Source organism: Leucopleurus acutus (genome assembly GCF_964270905.1).
Source record: "Leucopleurus acutus genome assembly, chromosome: 6".
In the NCBI taxonomy this organism is placed as follows: domain Eukaryota; kingdom Metazoa; phylum Chordata; class Mammalia; order Artiodactyla; family Delphinidae; genus Leucopleurus; species Leucopleurus acutus.
Window position 1 is genome coordinate 83,837,896 of NC_139149.1, and position 14,939 is coordinate 83,852,834.

Sequence of the window (14,939 nt, forward strand, 5' to 3'; positions counted from 1 at the left end):
AAGATTACATATTGCCAAGCTTTCATCCTAAATCAACAAAAGGTAATGGATCTGAATTTATGCTTTATTTAAGACCTAGGCTTAAAAGAAGTTTTGGTGGGGAGAAATCAGAGAATTTTTGCAAGTTATCCCTGAAATGTTATCAATTCTAGATACACTCTTTGTAGCCAAAGTCAAAAAGGATATAAGAAAGAGTTTCAGTGGTTCCTGATTGACAAAAAGCATTAAACATGCAAATAGGTAATATATTGATATCTCGGCCTGTCTAGCTGCTAACTTCTGAACCAATCTGTTTGCCCATTGTAAGTCAGTTATGCCCTATTTCAAAAAGAGATTGAAACTATTAAAGACTTAAGATGTAGCTTCTATAATAATGGTAAAAGATTTAGACCGTATGAGAAGAAGAAAAACACCACAGCTTGATATTAAGAATACAGATCTTCTCATAGTGGGCAACTTTTCAAAGAAGATTGGACACCAAAGGCCGAAAACCTAAAGAATGTAGGAAAACAGAAGGGTTATGGGCAGTTTTAAGAGTACATTTGAGACTACAGATCATGAGTGTTGATCTGGAAGAATGTTCATATATTGATAAGTGAAAACGCAAGTTTAAAAACTATTATGTGTTTCTTATGTTTTAATCTGGAACCTTTCTCTTGTTTCTTCCTGGAGTGTTTTGGTGTAGTTACATACGTGCAGGAAATTCTCAATCAGTGTTTGCTATATTGACTAGAGACTAAAAAAAACATTGGAACAGTAAAGATTGTGATGCCAATGCTTAGTTAAAATAGGTACACTTTTCCTCCTCTCACCGTTTTTGACCACCTTTCTTTTACATAATAAGAAACACAGTTTAGGTGCATACCCATCTGTGTTTGTCATTTTCCATGTTGGTACAGTATGAATAAAATATTTTACATTGTCGTCTGGAGTTATCATAACATGCTTTTAGAGCGTATCTAAGACAAGTGCTTAGCTTGAAAGTATTTTTATATTCTAAATTGGTATTTATGATTATGGCTGAATGAAATTGTTTACTATATTGGAAGAGAGCATAAAAATAACACATTGAGAAATCAATTTTAAAACTTTAAAGTTAATCATTTTTCCCCCTTTTTGGTAGGGCTTATTCCACTAGAAGCAAGATGGCTGAACTCAATACTCATGTGAATGTCAAGGAAAAGGTAAGATATAGTTAAATATTGGCTTGCAGATACTCCAAACTGGATGCTGTAGTCTCTAGCTAGTAAAAACTCAATTGTAATGGAAGAAGGGAAAAATGGTTTGGGAGAATACATAGTAAGCTTGACACACGAGAAAACCATTCCACAGAATCATAAGTAGCATTTACTAAATGGGTGTTATGCATATTATATTCATTTTCTCGTTTGGTCTTGACTATAATGCCATGTAGTTAATTTCATTTTACAGAGGATGGAATTGAGACACAGAGAAGGTAAGTACTTTGCCTGAGGTCACATAGCTAGGAAGCAACAGAGCTGGGATCTGAACCCAGCAGTGCTATTCTACAGTTCATACTCTTAACCACCATGCTGGGTTCCATCTAAGAGCGGGGGTATTATGCTACATCTCCAGAAACAGCCTCGTAGACATATCCAAAGCATTCCCTAGTGGTCGTGCTGGGTAGTTTCTTTCAACACTGAGGGCTCATGGCTCTGAAAATCCCCCCTCCTCGTTATTCGTTGGAGGCTGAGTGTATTTCAGAGCCGTTCCAAGTCTTGTCCTCCTCTGTGAATTTTCTCCGCTTAGGGTCACAACCCCTCCCTTGCCATATATGCTCCCTTGCACTGTTAGCTCTTAAATGATCATACGCTGTAGATCCCATGAGACCAGGGAGTTAAATTTGTCCAAGCCATTCATCTGGCACCAGGGGAGCTGAGGCCCTGTAAGGAGTTCGTCCATGGTCACACAGCAAAGTGAGAGAGCCTCACCTGGAACTCACTCCAGCCTTCCACAGGGCCACCTCCCACCTCCGTTAGGCTAACTACTTGGGGGCCATAGGTTGTCTTTCATCTCTTTGTATCCCCACAGTGCCTAAAACCCTGAGTGAAGGATGAGAGAAGTAACATTACTGGAATCCTCAGTAATTTTTCTTTCCTTTAGCCAAGATGTATCAGACTCCTGTTTTGTCCCAAACACTGTCTGGATGCTGACGATGTGGCACTGAACATGTAGATGAGGTTCCTGCTCCCATGGAGCTTGTTTTCTAAGGCAGGGAAACAGAAAGTAAACACAAGAACATATAAATGAACACGATCATTTCATATAGTGATGTCTACGATGAGGAAAATACAGCAGGGCGGCACGGGCAGGTGGCTACTTTAGATGGGGTTGATTGGGGCAGCCCTCTCAGAGGAGGTGGTATTTGAGCTGAGATAGAGAAAACAGGAAAGAAACACCATGCAGTGATCCAAGGACAGAGCATTCCAGGTAGATAAGCAAAAGCAGGAGGCTGAGGAAGACTGAAGTTCATCGTGTTTGAAGAGCTAGTGGTTGAGTGGCCGGTGTGGCCAGAGTGTGGTAGGCAGAGGGATGGTGATGGGAGATGAAGGCAGAGAGTACGCCGGGAAGCAGAATTGGTAGAATACTGACTCTTCACCTGTTTCCTCAACCTCCACAGCATCCAGGGGTGGAAGCCAGGGTTTCACAAAGTTGGATGAAAACAAAAATGAATTTTCATCTTTACTTGTATCTAAATGAAATTTAGCATTTCCTTCAATCATGAATCTAGGCAAGGGAGAAAAACAACCCACAGGAGTAGCAGGAGTACCTGTGACTTTCACAACTAGAAATCACAGGTGTCTTCATATCAAATTACATTTGTTGCAGATATCCTAAAAAGCTGTTTGTTCATCACTACTTCAAAATTACTGTAATTACAGAACCTGCTGCTATGTTGTGTTATTTGATGTTGACAGAGAAGCACGTACATTACTGTAGCATAAAATTTTTTATTAATATTTTAATGTTATTTCAATATGAGTGGTTTCCTCTGTAATCGTGTATGTTTTATTTAAACATTATTCTGAGAGGGACCCCGGAGGCTTCACCAGACTGCCAAAGGGGGTCTGTGCCCCAAAAGGTTTAGAAGCTGAGACAGAAATATGTAGGGTTTTATTCAAAGGGCAAAAGTAGCCGTTGAAAGGAATTAAGCAGGAACATGACTTATGGTATATTTTTAAAACCTCCCCCAGCTTTGCCAGCTGCTGTACTACTTATTTTATAGATCTTCATATTAAATAACTTTTCTGTTTGATGAGGACACAGAGGCTTGAGAGAAAGTGATTTGGTCAAAGTCAGAGTCTCAGGGAATATGAAAGGGCAAGGATTCAAACTCAGCTCTGTCTGGTTCTAAAGCTCATGCTCTTTCCACTGTATTACTGCTTCCCAGAGTTTTCCACTAAAATAACCCCAGGGCACAGAAGAACAAACTTGCTACTTTGGGACACGGTCAAAACCAACTTCCACATATAATTTCTTTGGAGTCTTCTGTGTGATCTTAAAAATGGATGCAATTTTTTTATCCATTGTATTCCGTAATATATTCCGTATATTATGTTAATACAGAACTGTTTTCACTTATCGACCATTGAGCAAACAGTGGCAGAAGGCTGGGCCCTTTTACATTGTGGCTTCATGTTCTCTGTGACTCACAGTCATACACTCGGGTGAGACTGTGTGTTCCCAGTTTGAGAAGCTGGGTCTGGCACCACAGTGCTGACCAAATATTGGCCCCTTTCCAAATATCTGTTGATGGATGGGTTGAACAGCTCCTAAAGTTGGGTTATGGGAAGGAAAAGCACTTTAAAGAATCAGTCATAGTAATTGATTCTCTGCAAAACATGGCCAGTGGACAGACCAATATGGTAGGCTCAGCAGATAGAGTGTCTTATTCAAAACAGAGGTGGCCTCGAGCCAAAATGGGGAAGGAGGCTGATCCGTGATCTCACAGACCACAGAGGTTCAGTGTGAATGCTCCGTGCATGGGCTCAGGCGCCACATTCATCCACTTGTCATGACCAGTGTCACATACACGTACGAAGAGTAACAGGAGATGGTGTTTTTGCCATTGCACTTCAGTAACTTATCAAAATGTTGGCATCGTTTTGAAAGAGGGTGATGTTTAAGTTGTAAATATTATCCATCTGCATGACAATGGAAGTAAAGCTCCTCTAACTCAGTTAGTAAATTCCATCTTCCCGTATCAAAAGGTTAATAGATTTCTCAGCTCAATAAAATAAATCATAATAAACAACGGAAAATTCTGATCATTTGTAATTTTACATTGATTTATTTTCGTACTTTTATTTCCTTTAGTGATTAGCTTTTATGGCCTTTTTATGATTAGTTTGTTTCCCAATCTGTCACACAGCAATGATATTTTAGTTCTGAAAATTAAGAATAATAACTGTTATGTCTTAAGTTATAAATTATAAGCTTTTAGAGATGTGAGAACAGATCCGTATGGTGTTTTTATACACTAGCTAGTCAAGCACTGTGGGAAATTAAATACTCAGTAAAAGTTTTGCAGTGAAAAGAGTTCATCAGTTATCTCTAGTGGGTCCACTGTTGGATGAATTGGAAAGGAAGAGGTGCTTGGGTGAGAGAATCATTTCTGTCCTCATGCAGTTTAACTTAAGGTCTCTCATATCCAAGACAACTGAAATTTACAGTTGACACTCTTTGTGACTCTTTTAAAGTATCTCTATATTATTGGACTATAACTGAAAGGATTTAAATTGGAAATATCCTTGAAGTCAAAGTTTGATCTCCTTAGGAGTGTGACATCCATCCTCTGTGTGAGCTGACCCTGTTTACATTTCCACCTTTATCAGTAGACACTTCTCTACTCTCCCTTCAACACAGCCATCCTGACCATGAATGTTGCTGCCTCCAGGCCTTTGCAAAGGTAGTTTCCTCTCTCTGGGACATCCTCCACGGGGACCCGACCCTCACTCACCTCCCTTTGAGGAAGCCTTTCAGATGGCTCCTTTCTCTGCCCTCCTGCCCCTCCTGAATTATTGGCCCTTCCTCTGTTCTCCTTTGTGCTTCAGTGAGGCTCTCTGCCTTCTGCCTCCATACCATGATGGTTAGTGGTCTGTCTCCCCAAGGGAGATTGTGTGCTCCTTGGGGGCAGGCACTGGGCCTTTCTCATCTTCGTACTCTTGGGTTTGACACATAGTTGACCCCAGGTCGAGTCAGATAAATGAATGGATAACGAATGAATGAACACGCCTGCTTGAATCGTTACATTCTTTAGGGACAGATTTCCCATTCACGATATTTTGCAAAACCTCAAGCCTTCTTGAAAACTGAAATGTAGGTTAATGGAAGTGTCATCTCATTTTAGTACTCTCTTTGCTATTAAATAAAGCAAGTTTTAAATTGCTTCTAAAAACAAGCTTAGGTTACTTGGGTTGACTACCTGTGGTTCTGCAGAAAAGCAGCGTCTTTATGAGATGGTTATCAAATACTGGTGGTCTCAGGTAGGTTTTGCCAATAACAGATGAGGTCCTTTGGTGAGTAACCAGTCATATCCCACTGCACCCCCTCCAAAAGAAAAAGAAAAAAATCTCCATATCTCATTTTATTAAGGAAAGATACCAGAACAAAATCTTCAGGCTAATCAGGGATCCTATATTTAGGGCCAATTCAATTTCTACAGCTCTTTTCTAAGTAACGTATTTTTTTTAAAGAGATTTAACACTAGAACCTCGTAGATGATTTGAGGATAGGGCTCAGTAGTGACTATTACATTATTCTCATGTGAAGCACTAGGGTACCAACCTAAATTGATTTATAAAGTTTTAGATGTAATTCTCAACTGAGTAAGAAAGGATTATTGGAACTGTCATGCACGAAATAACATTTTCAGTCAGATATTTTCATGCATTATTATAAATCAGTTTAAATAGAATACAATTCAGCAGTACAATTTGGTGACGGAAAGCCAAGGGGATCCTTGTTTGTAAAACGGGATTACAAATGGAGTTACAAAATAATATTTGCTGAATGTCTCGTTATGGTCTGATAATTAATTCCAACAAAAAGTGATCCTTAAGCCACTGTAGGACACCAAGTATGCTTGGGAAGTGATCTCCAGCAAGGTAAAGTCATGGAAGGAGATTGCAGTTTGGAGACAGTAGCAGAGATAAGTAGCTCCCTGATTACTAGTTGAGCAGCCTAGAGCAAGTCACTTAACTTATCTGGGCCTCAGTTTTTTAATCTGTAGATTGGACATGAAAACAAAACCTACCTGACAAAATCATCAAATACAGTAATAAAAGTAGAGCTGCTTTATGAGCTCTTAATCCTATAAACTATAAAGGATCTGGGGGAGCTCATCTGTGTATTTTACAATTGAAAAATGGAAAAGGAGCCTTAGTTAATGTTTTTTTAGTAACTAAAAATATAAATTCACATAGAACTGAGATTAGAAAGAAAACACAATTAAAAACCCGCAAGAGAAAGAGAACATAAAACTGGACTTGACTTTTTAAAACTTTTATAGCTATTGCTGAGCCTCACAAAAAAATAAGTGAGATTAGAAAATATGATGATATGGAAATGGGGAATCACTTAGTCTATAATATCCTCCCTGCAATGTGCCACTTATTATGAATAGCTTTTTTTTTTTTTTTGCGGTACGCGGGCCTCTCACTGTTGTGGACTCTCTCGTTGTGGAGCACAGGCTCCGGACGCGAAGGCTCAGCGACCATGGCTCACGGGCCCAGCCGCTCCACGGCATGTGGGATCTTCCCGGACCGGGGCACGAACCCGTGTCCCCTGCATCGGCAGGCGGACTCTCAACCACTGCGCCACCAGGGAAGCCCTATGAATAGCTTTTTGAGCTGTTAAAGTTATGGAGGTAAATTGGGTTGTAAACAATATTCATATAGACTCATTAAAATGGAGGAGGAAGACTAGACAAGGGGAGAGGAACCTTTCGTCCACCGTGGGAACAGGGAGGGACCATCTCAACATTTGTGCAGGTGACTGACATAGACTCTGTGTCCTGGAGTCTGTCCTCAACAGGTGGACAGATGTCCCATTTTATTTTATTTTTTTCCTGTAACTGTCTTGATTTATGTTTTATAAAGTACTGAAATATGGTTCAAGTCTTTATGTGGGGGAGTATTGTCAGAAAAACCCAAGAATTTGATTAAAGAGATTTTTACCAGGATCAGAGAAAGTACAAAAGAAACCCATCATCAAGCATCTTTAAAATATTAACTCCATTTAATAGTGAACTCATTTTATGGGCTGTGGGACAAGTTTTAATGATATGCAGTTGTTTTTAAAGACCAAACCATGCAAGCTTTGGAGCGAATCTTAATTTCATGATTTTGTACGAGTGTTTAGGTCAGTTTAGCCCAGTCCTTGGATTCCAACAGCAAAAACACAAACCACACACACAGCTTTTAGGTTTCACCATGAATAGGTTCTTGTCATCATTTTCTCATAGGAAAGGGTCATTAAATTTCCCTTTCAAAGAACGGAGAAACATTGACAATAGTTATTGCCTAACGCTTATGTACAGAACTGCTGTTATTGTTGCTTGGCAACTAGAAGAGATCTGACAAGGAGTCTAAAGGAACTGAATGAATAAATGGAAATGTCAGCATCAGTTTCTGCAGATAAGAAGAAATTTACTATTGTAGGATTAGCATCACATTGTTTTTTTTCCCAAGCTACACAATTGGAATTCACAGTGTTTCTGTTCTGCTTCTCCTGCCCTCCCGCCCCCGCTGCTTCCAGCCTTTCATCATAGACCCTTTTGCACTCTGGCTGAGAGTTACACACAAGGTAGAGGGTTAATGCTAAACAATACAAGAGCATGTCAAAATTAAAACCTCTGGTGACAGGAAAAAAGTTACCTCTGTTGGCAATCCCTTGGAATTTATGTGTACTTTACCAATATTCTAGTTATTTTTCACAATGATCCTTCATATTAAATTATCCAATTTTTACAATTTTTTTTTAAAAATGATAAAGCTGCAATGGTTTCTTCTCTTCTGACCTTGAGCATTAAAAATCTATCCAGATGGATTAGATAGGTAGTTAGGTAGATTGATTGAGTCACCACTTAACAGTATACTGCTTGTATTATTATTATTATGTTAAAACAACTTTTTCTCAGTGATTTATCCACAACTTGATTACAAGCTCCTTATAAGCTCAAATGGGTTTTCAATTTATTTGTGTACTCAATAGCTCCTATAATAGTAATATCATAGAATTTATGCCCCCAAAATACTTGTTAATCAATATTTAGTCAAATAACTGAGCCAAGATTCTATAATGGTGATTCTCAGCCAGGAGGAAGAAAGGAGAAGAAAGTGGAGCGTGCCTCCCTGTGTTGGGACGAGCATTAGAATGTCAGTAGGGAAAAGATGGGAGTAATTAGAAAAAGCATATTTGTGTTCTTTTGAGTCTCCAAGAGCAGAGGCCAAGGTGGGATTAGATGATTAAGAGGTGCCTTGGGGGTGGAGGCAGGTGCTTGTAAAAGAGAAAGGGGAGGAAGGATGTGCGGGCAGGGAGAGTCTGCAGACTGCCAAGCATGCAGGTCTGCCATAGCTGAAAGAAGGAGAAGGGAAAAAAAATTGGGTGAGAAGAGTCTCCCTGGGCAGTGCAGTTCTGAGAAGGTTTGTGCAGGTCGATGGGGAGCCTTCATTCCCCGGCTGGGGAGCTCCCATATCCCTCAGAAATGAGCTTTCACTAGCACCCCCTACCTGAGCCATTGACTGGGTGCATCCTCGGTGGAGTGAGGCTTGGCTGGACCCAGAGGGACGGTAGCTAGGCTGTCCAGTCAACTCTGTTTCCCACAGAGGGAGATTTCTGTGCCACCACAATATTTGAGAGTATAACAAAATTTTATGTTTAAAAAGGAAATTGAAATATCTATTTTGGAATTCAATCATATAAGAGAAAGCATGAGATTTTAAAATTTTTTAATAAAAATTTCAAGAACCTCTGTTAATTAGTAAATTAAAATACAAACTCTAGAATTTCCCTTCCCTTAGCAAGGTGAGCCATACTGCCACTAGTATAGGGAGTCGTCTTAACTTCTAGGGCAAAGGATAATTTAGGAGTCTTATTTTCTATCAGAAGTATACTCTCTAACCACATTTAAGGAAACAAAGGGACATTAATTTTACTGAAAAACTGTGTGTCCTTTGGTACATTGTGGAACCTCACGGGGCTTCAGTTTCCTTATCTGCCAAATGAGGGGTCTCCTTTATGTAGAGGATCTCCAGAATCCTTTCCAGCTCTAATATTGGATGAATCCATGGTCTTTTCCACCTCACAGGCCCCATAAAAGACTGAAAACGGGAACTGTATCATGGATCAGAGAACCTGGGGGCAGCCTTAGTCCTGATACAAATCGCTGCCTCAATTTGAATGTGATACACAACCTGTCCAGGAACTGAGGTTCCTTGTTTAAAAAAAAAAAAAAAAAAAGCGTCTTCCCTGGTGGCGCAGTGGTTGAGAGTCCACCTGTCAATGCAGGGGACACGGGTTCGTGCCCTGGTCCGGGAAGATCCCACATGCCGCGAAGCGGCTGGGCCCATGAGCCATGGCCGCTGAGCCTGGGCGTCCGGAGCCTGTGCTCCGCAACGGGAGAGGCCACAACAGTGAGAGGCCCGCGTACCGCAAAAAAAAAATAATAATAATAATAATTTGATTAAACTATTTATAAGGTACATTTATGGCTCACTGGTATGTCATTTCTGATGCCTCCCTGTCTACAGACCCTTCAGAACTCTGCTGCTCAGTTCTTGAAGATAACTATCAACAAAACTGTACTGAAATGATGATTGAGGAGCAATGATAGACTTTAAAGTTAACCTTTTTCTTTTTTAAATTGTGGTAAGAGTGTTTAACAGGAGATTGTTCTCTTTAAGTGTTCACTGTGGTGTTGTTAACTCTAGCACAGTATTGCCCAGCAGATGTCTAGAACTTAATTAAACTGCATAACTGAAACTTTATACCATTGAACAACAACTCCCCATTTCCTTTTCCCCCAGCCCCTGACAACCACTGTTCTTACTCTCTGCTTCTGTGAGTTTGACTATGTTAGATACCTCATATAAGTGGAATCATGCAGTATTTGTCCTGTGTCTGGCTTATTTCACTTAGCATAATGTCCTCAAGGTTTATCTGTGTTGCATGTGAGAGGATTTCCTTCTTTTTAAGGCTGAATAGTATTCCATTGTATGTACATACCACATTTTCTTTACCTACTCATCCATGGACATTTGTTCATGCTTGGTTCATGTTTTTATTGGGTCAAATTGTAATTGTAGCTATTCAACTAAGGCTGAATCCACAAACTAGTTTTAACCCTTTTTACTGCCTTTAGAGAAAAAGCAAACAAGCTCATAAAATCATTGGGAAAACAAGATCTGGTCAAACAGATCATAATGTTTACTGATGTAAAGTCACCATGCTTTTTTAAATTGGTCAGACCTGTTAAAATAAAAAAATGATATGTGGGTGAAGAACAACACTTGCCCTAAGGAGAGAGCATGTTCCTGGTTTCCATGGTGGTGAGATAGCCTCCTTCCTTCATGCCACAGTGAAGAAATACCCAAGATTGGTATAATTTAGAGATTAACCAAACCCCTTTGTTCAGGTACTGACTAAGAGGTAACTAACTCCCTTATTTGGTATTGATTAAAGGGTAATAGTGACTTGTACTTTCATGGTACTCTTTATCTGAAGAGTTCTGTGACTGAGCAGGGGGAAAAAACCCACAGGGAGAGTAGATGTCAATAATTAGCTTCCCCTCTCAAGTTCCAAAGTAAGTGAGGAAATATTTTTACTGAATATTCCAAGTTAGAAGCAGAAGATAAGCTAAAAATATCTTACTATTCTGATTAAAATACCAAAAACAAAATGCCTTGTAAAAATAAAATTCCCTTTTTCTTTTTGTCTTCACTAATAAATCCAAATATGGACTTCATCAGAGAAAATAGCTCAACAGAACATTTACCTAAGTCCTAATACTGTGTGGATATAAAAGGCTGGCTGAAAATAGACTTCCAATGGACTCAGAGGCTCACCCTACCTAAATTATGTGCAGGTCTAACTGGTAGTTCTGGGAAAATATGAAGAAGAATAAAGCACAGTTATGGAGAACGTGCAGGTATACACTGAATACATGCTAGTAGCTAAGTGAATGAAATGTGTATTAAGTCCATTGCTTGTCTTAATATAGATTAGAAGGGCAGCTGCTACTAATAGCAACCATTTGAGATAAACATTAAACCTACATGTGCCAGATTAAAGATGAGAATTCTGATATGAAAAATGTGTCATGGACTAAATTAAAACATTTAAGACACTTTATCTGATTTTAATTTTACTATTTCTTGACATAGGAGAAGCATTCATTTAAGTATCAGATACTCAACAAGTCAACTTATCAGGCTTATATCTAGGAGTTAGAGAAGTTATATAACTTCCTTAAGCTATCAATTTTCATTTAGTATTGTAACTGTTACCTTAATTTGCTTTTTTTTCTGCCCTCAAATGCTCAGTGACTTGAGAAAGTATAGACTCTGAATTGATGGAAAGAAGTCTGGGTTGTTGTTGCTTTAACCCTTTGAGCCAGACTGTATTCTTCAACGGCTATAAAATATCTCCCCCATTAAGAGGTGGGGTCTGAGCCCCTCCCCTTAACATTGGGTAGGCTTTTGGAACTGGTTGACCAGGATAGTGGAAGGAAGTGACTCTCTGTGGCTTTCATAGCGGGTGATTGAGCTTCTTCCTCACTAGTTGGGACACTTGTGTTGGAACTCTGGGCAGCCATGTAAACAATCTGACTGTTCTCAGGCCACCATGCTTTGAGGAAGCCCAGACTTAGCCCATAAGGACCACGTGGAGAAGACCTGAGAATAGTACATGAAGAGAGAGATGGCCAGCCAGACCTCAGCTGCACCTCCCCCACTATACCAGCTGCTCTCTCTGCCTGCATGAAAGACCCCAAGGTAGACCCACTCAGCCGAACTCCTCTTGAACTTCTGACCCACAGAAACGTTGAAAAATTACAATTGATTGTTGTTTTAAGCCACAGAGTTTTGGGGTGACTTGTTATGCAGCACTAAATAACTGGAATACCCTCTCAAAAATTAAAACTGTTCAAACTAGAACTGATATGTTTAAAATGACGATGTTGCCTAAATAATACAGAGGCGTGGATGTTTGCATGCAGGTAAATTAGTAAATAGGTGAGCAGTTATACCTGAAAAGAGGTCTGTCCTAGTAGCCACCTTCTTTTCTCTTCTTTCCACACTATCCCTTAGCTTCCAAGCCTCCCCTTGTATCTCTCACTCGCGGTTTTCAATTCAGAGTGGACATTAGAACCACTAGGAAAACTTTAAAAAATAGTGAATGTCCAGGCCCATATTTAATTGTTTGAGGTGGGAACCGGATGTAGGTACATTTTAAAACTCACCAGGTGATTTCCAGTTTGCAGCCAGGGCTGAGAACCACTGTGAGATGCTGACAGTGCCCAAATCTGTATCCCTGGCTCAGTTCTTCCTTGGAGCTGCAGATTCACAGATTCGACTGTTCTCTAGATGTCTGGACGTGGATGCCCCCCAGCCCCCTCAAGCAGAAGGTTCCATTTTCACCACTACTTCTTTTCTCAGGAAATGACAGCGCTATCGACAAAAGTGCTCAAGCCAGACACCCAGGAGTCATCCAGATTCCTTCACCTTCCGTCTTCCTCATTCCTCGCGACACAAATCAGTCACTTCCCCCCAAGTAATTTGTGAGTCCTTCTCTCCACTGCCCCATCTTGGTCTACTTTCTCTCCCCTCGATACTGCATTAGAATCCTAACTGGCATCCATTTGCTCTCCTCCAACTCATCCACATAGAAACCACAGTGACCTTCTTAAATATGCAAATATCACACTCCTCCTCTGAGTAGATCCCTCCAGTGGCTACCTTTAGGATAAGACACAGAATCATAAGATGGCTTGCAGAGCCTTGCACACTTTGCCTCATGCCTCTTTGATCGAGCTTCATCTGAAATCCCTTCCTTCTAACATTTAATGCTCCAACAATCCTGGGTCTTCATTCCTTTGAACGTGCTTCCAGTCACTCGGTCCTGTCCTTGAGTAGATGCTGTGTACTCTTCCTGGAATAATTCATCTCCTCCCCCCTTTCCCTCTCCTGGCTTGGTCTTATTACCCTTCATTCTCAGTGTAAACAAACGTCAGATGGAGCTTCCCTGATTCTCTGGGTTAGGATAGATCCCCCTGTTACAGGTGCCCAACTCACCTTTACCTCCCCTTCTGTAACACTTATCAAACATCTGCCTTCTTAGACTATAAGCTCCAAAGCAGGTCAGGGAATGTATCTGTCACTGCTACACTCCAGCGTCTAGCATAGTCTGGTCATTGTGACTGACCGAATGAATGAATAAACAAGTGAATGTGGATTAAGAGCAGTATCAACTCTGAGGGAAGTTCTTGTGGTGAGACTGTGGCCTCTGTACTTGGCTCTGGCCCATCTAAATTCAGATCAACAATTCGGATAAGATACAGATGATGGCAACTAATGTTTTAAATGATATAAAATTGGAAGGAATGGCTAATGCATTCCCTGTTTTTGATGGCAGAAAGCAAGGTTCTAAAAGCTAACAGCTGACTGGAGTGATGGGTCAGAACTTATAGACTGAAATTTAATAAAGGTGAATGCAATATCCTACCCGTTGCGTTCTAGTCACTATACAAGTATAGGATGGGGAACGCTTGTCACAGAAACAATCCAGGGTGTGTTATTAACATAGTAAGCTCTGTTTGAACCCGTAATTGATGAGGGCCCGAAAGTGCTAATGCCACCTTAGATTCCTTTAATGGGTAAGTAGGGCCCCACCAAGACAGATGCCAGTCCCACAATCCTCTGCTCTGATCCAGCCACCTCTGGAACAAGGTCCTTCATTTATAGGACCACATTTCACCAGGATGCACTCAGAGGAGCTCGACCAGGGTGGTGAAAGGTTGGGAAGCACAGCTTACGAAAAACAGAAGAGCATAACCGCTCCGTAGGAGATGGAATTCTGAGGAACACATTCGTTCCTTGAAAAAAAAAAAAATGAAGGGCTGGTCTTTAGGAAAAAGATTACACCAGAAGGCAGAACCAGGACCAAGGACTGGCAACATCTAACATCCCCTCTCTGGCCACATTCTTATCATTGACCCCTCTTATCCTCTCGTTCTGTTGAGCATCTGCTCTGTGTTCTCAACAGGATCTCTCGTCCCTTGGTGTCTCCCTAGTCTCCCAATTCGTCATCCCCCTTCATTGCCCACAGATGCCTTGATCATCTACCTTATGATTCTCAGCCGCTGTATCCCCGAGTCCTAGGATCTACCACTAGGTTTCTTAGAGTTCATAACCTTGGGTCCTTCCTTTTGTCTGCTTCTACCTCTGGCCTGTTGAGGAAAGCCACACCAGTTGGCTCCATGACAAATCCGTGCGATCATCCGGCATTAGTGGCCCTTCAGTCCAGCTCGGCCCTCTTTCATTCATCCAGGCCGTTTCCTATCGCATTCCCATAAGGCAGCTCTAAACCTTTCTCCACATTTTAGCCCTAAGGCAAACTCTAAAACTCTCACTCAGAGGAAATACCTTCCTTCAGTTGTCCTCCTAAGGATCTCAAATTTCTTCTCTATCTTCACTCTTCCTTTCTCTCCTTTCTTCCTTCCTCAGAATTCTGAGGAAGAGAAAGAATCTGCCTTCCCTTCCAAAGCTTGCTTTTCCACATGGATTTTGATACCGTTTTCTTTCATTTCCTCTGGGACTTTGTTTCATAATTTATCTCCCGTCTTCCCTCTCTTCAAATTCTGTCTCACTGCCGGCTCCATTCTCCCGTCACTCAACACACTCAGGCACTCTGTGGAGATG

At 40.8% G+C, this 14,939-nt stretch overlaps 1 protein-coding gene across 4 annotated transcripts in view; it reads left to right on the forward strand.

Moving 5' to 3' along the window:
- SPATS2L (spermatogenesis associated serine rich 2 like) overlaps positions 1 to 14,939 on the forward strand; it is a 143,942-nt gene that overhangs the window by 59,823 nt on the left and 69,180 nt on the right. For all 4 annotated transcript variants that reach the window (XM_082841658.1, XM_082841656.1, XM_082841659.1 and 1 more), the window contains exon 2: positions 1,124 to 1,184. In XM_082841658.1, coding sequence (XP_082697784.1) covers positions 1,146 to 1,184 — 39 coding nt within the window. In that variant the 5' untranslated portion in view covers positions 1,124 to 1,145. The remainder of the gene's footprint in view (positions 1 to 1,123; positions 1,185 to 14,939) is intronic.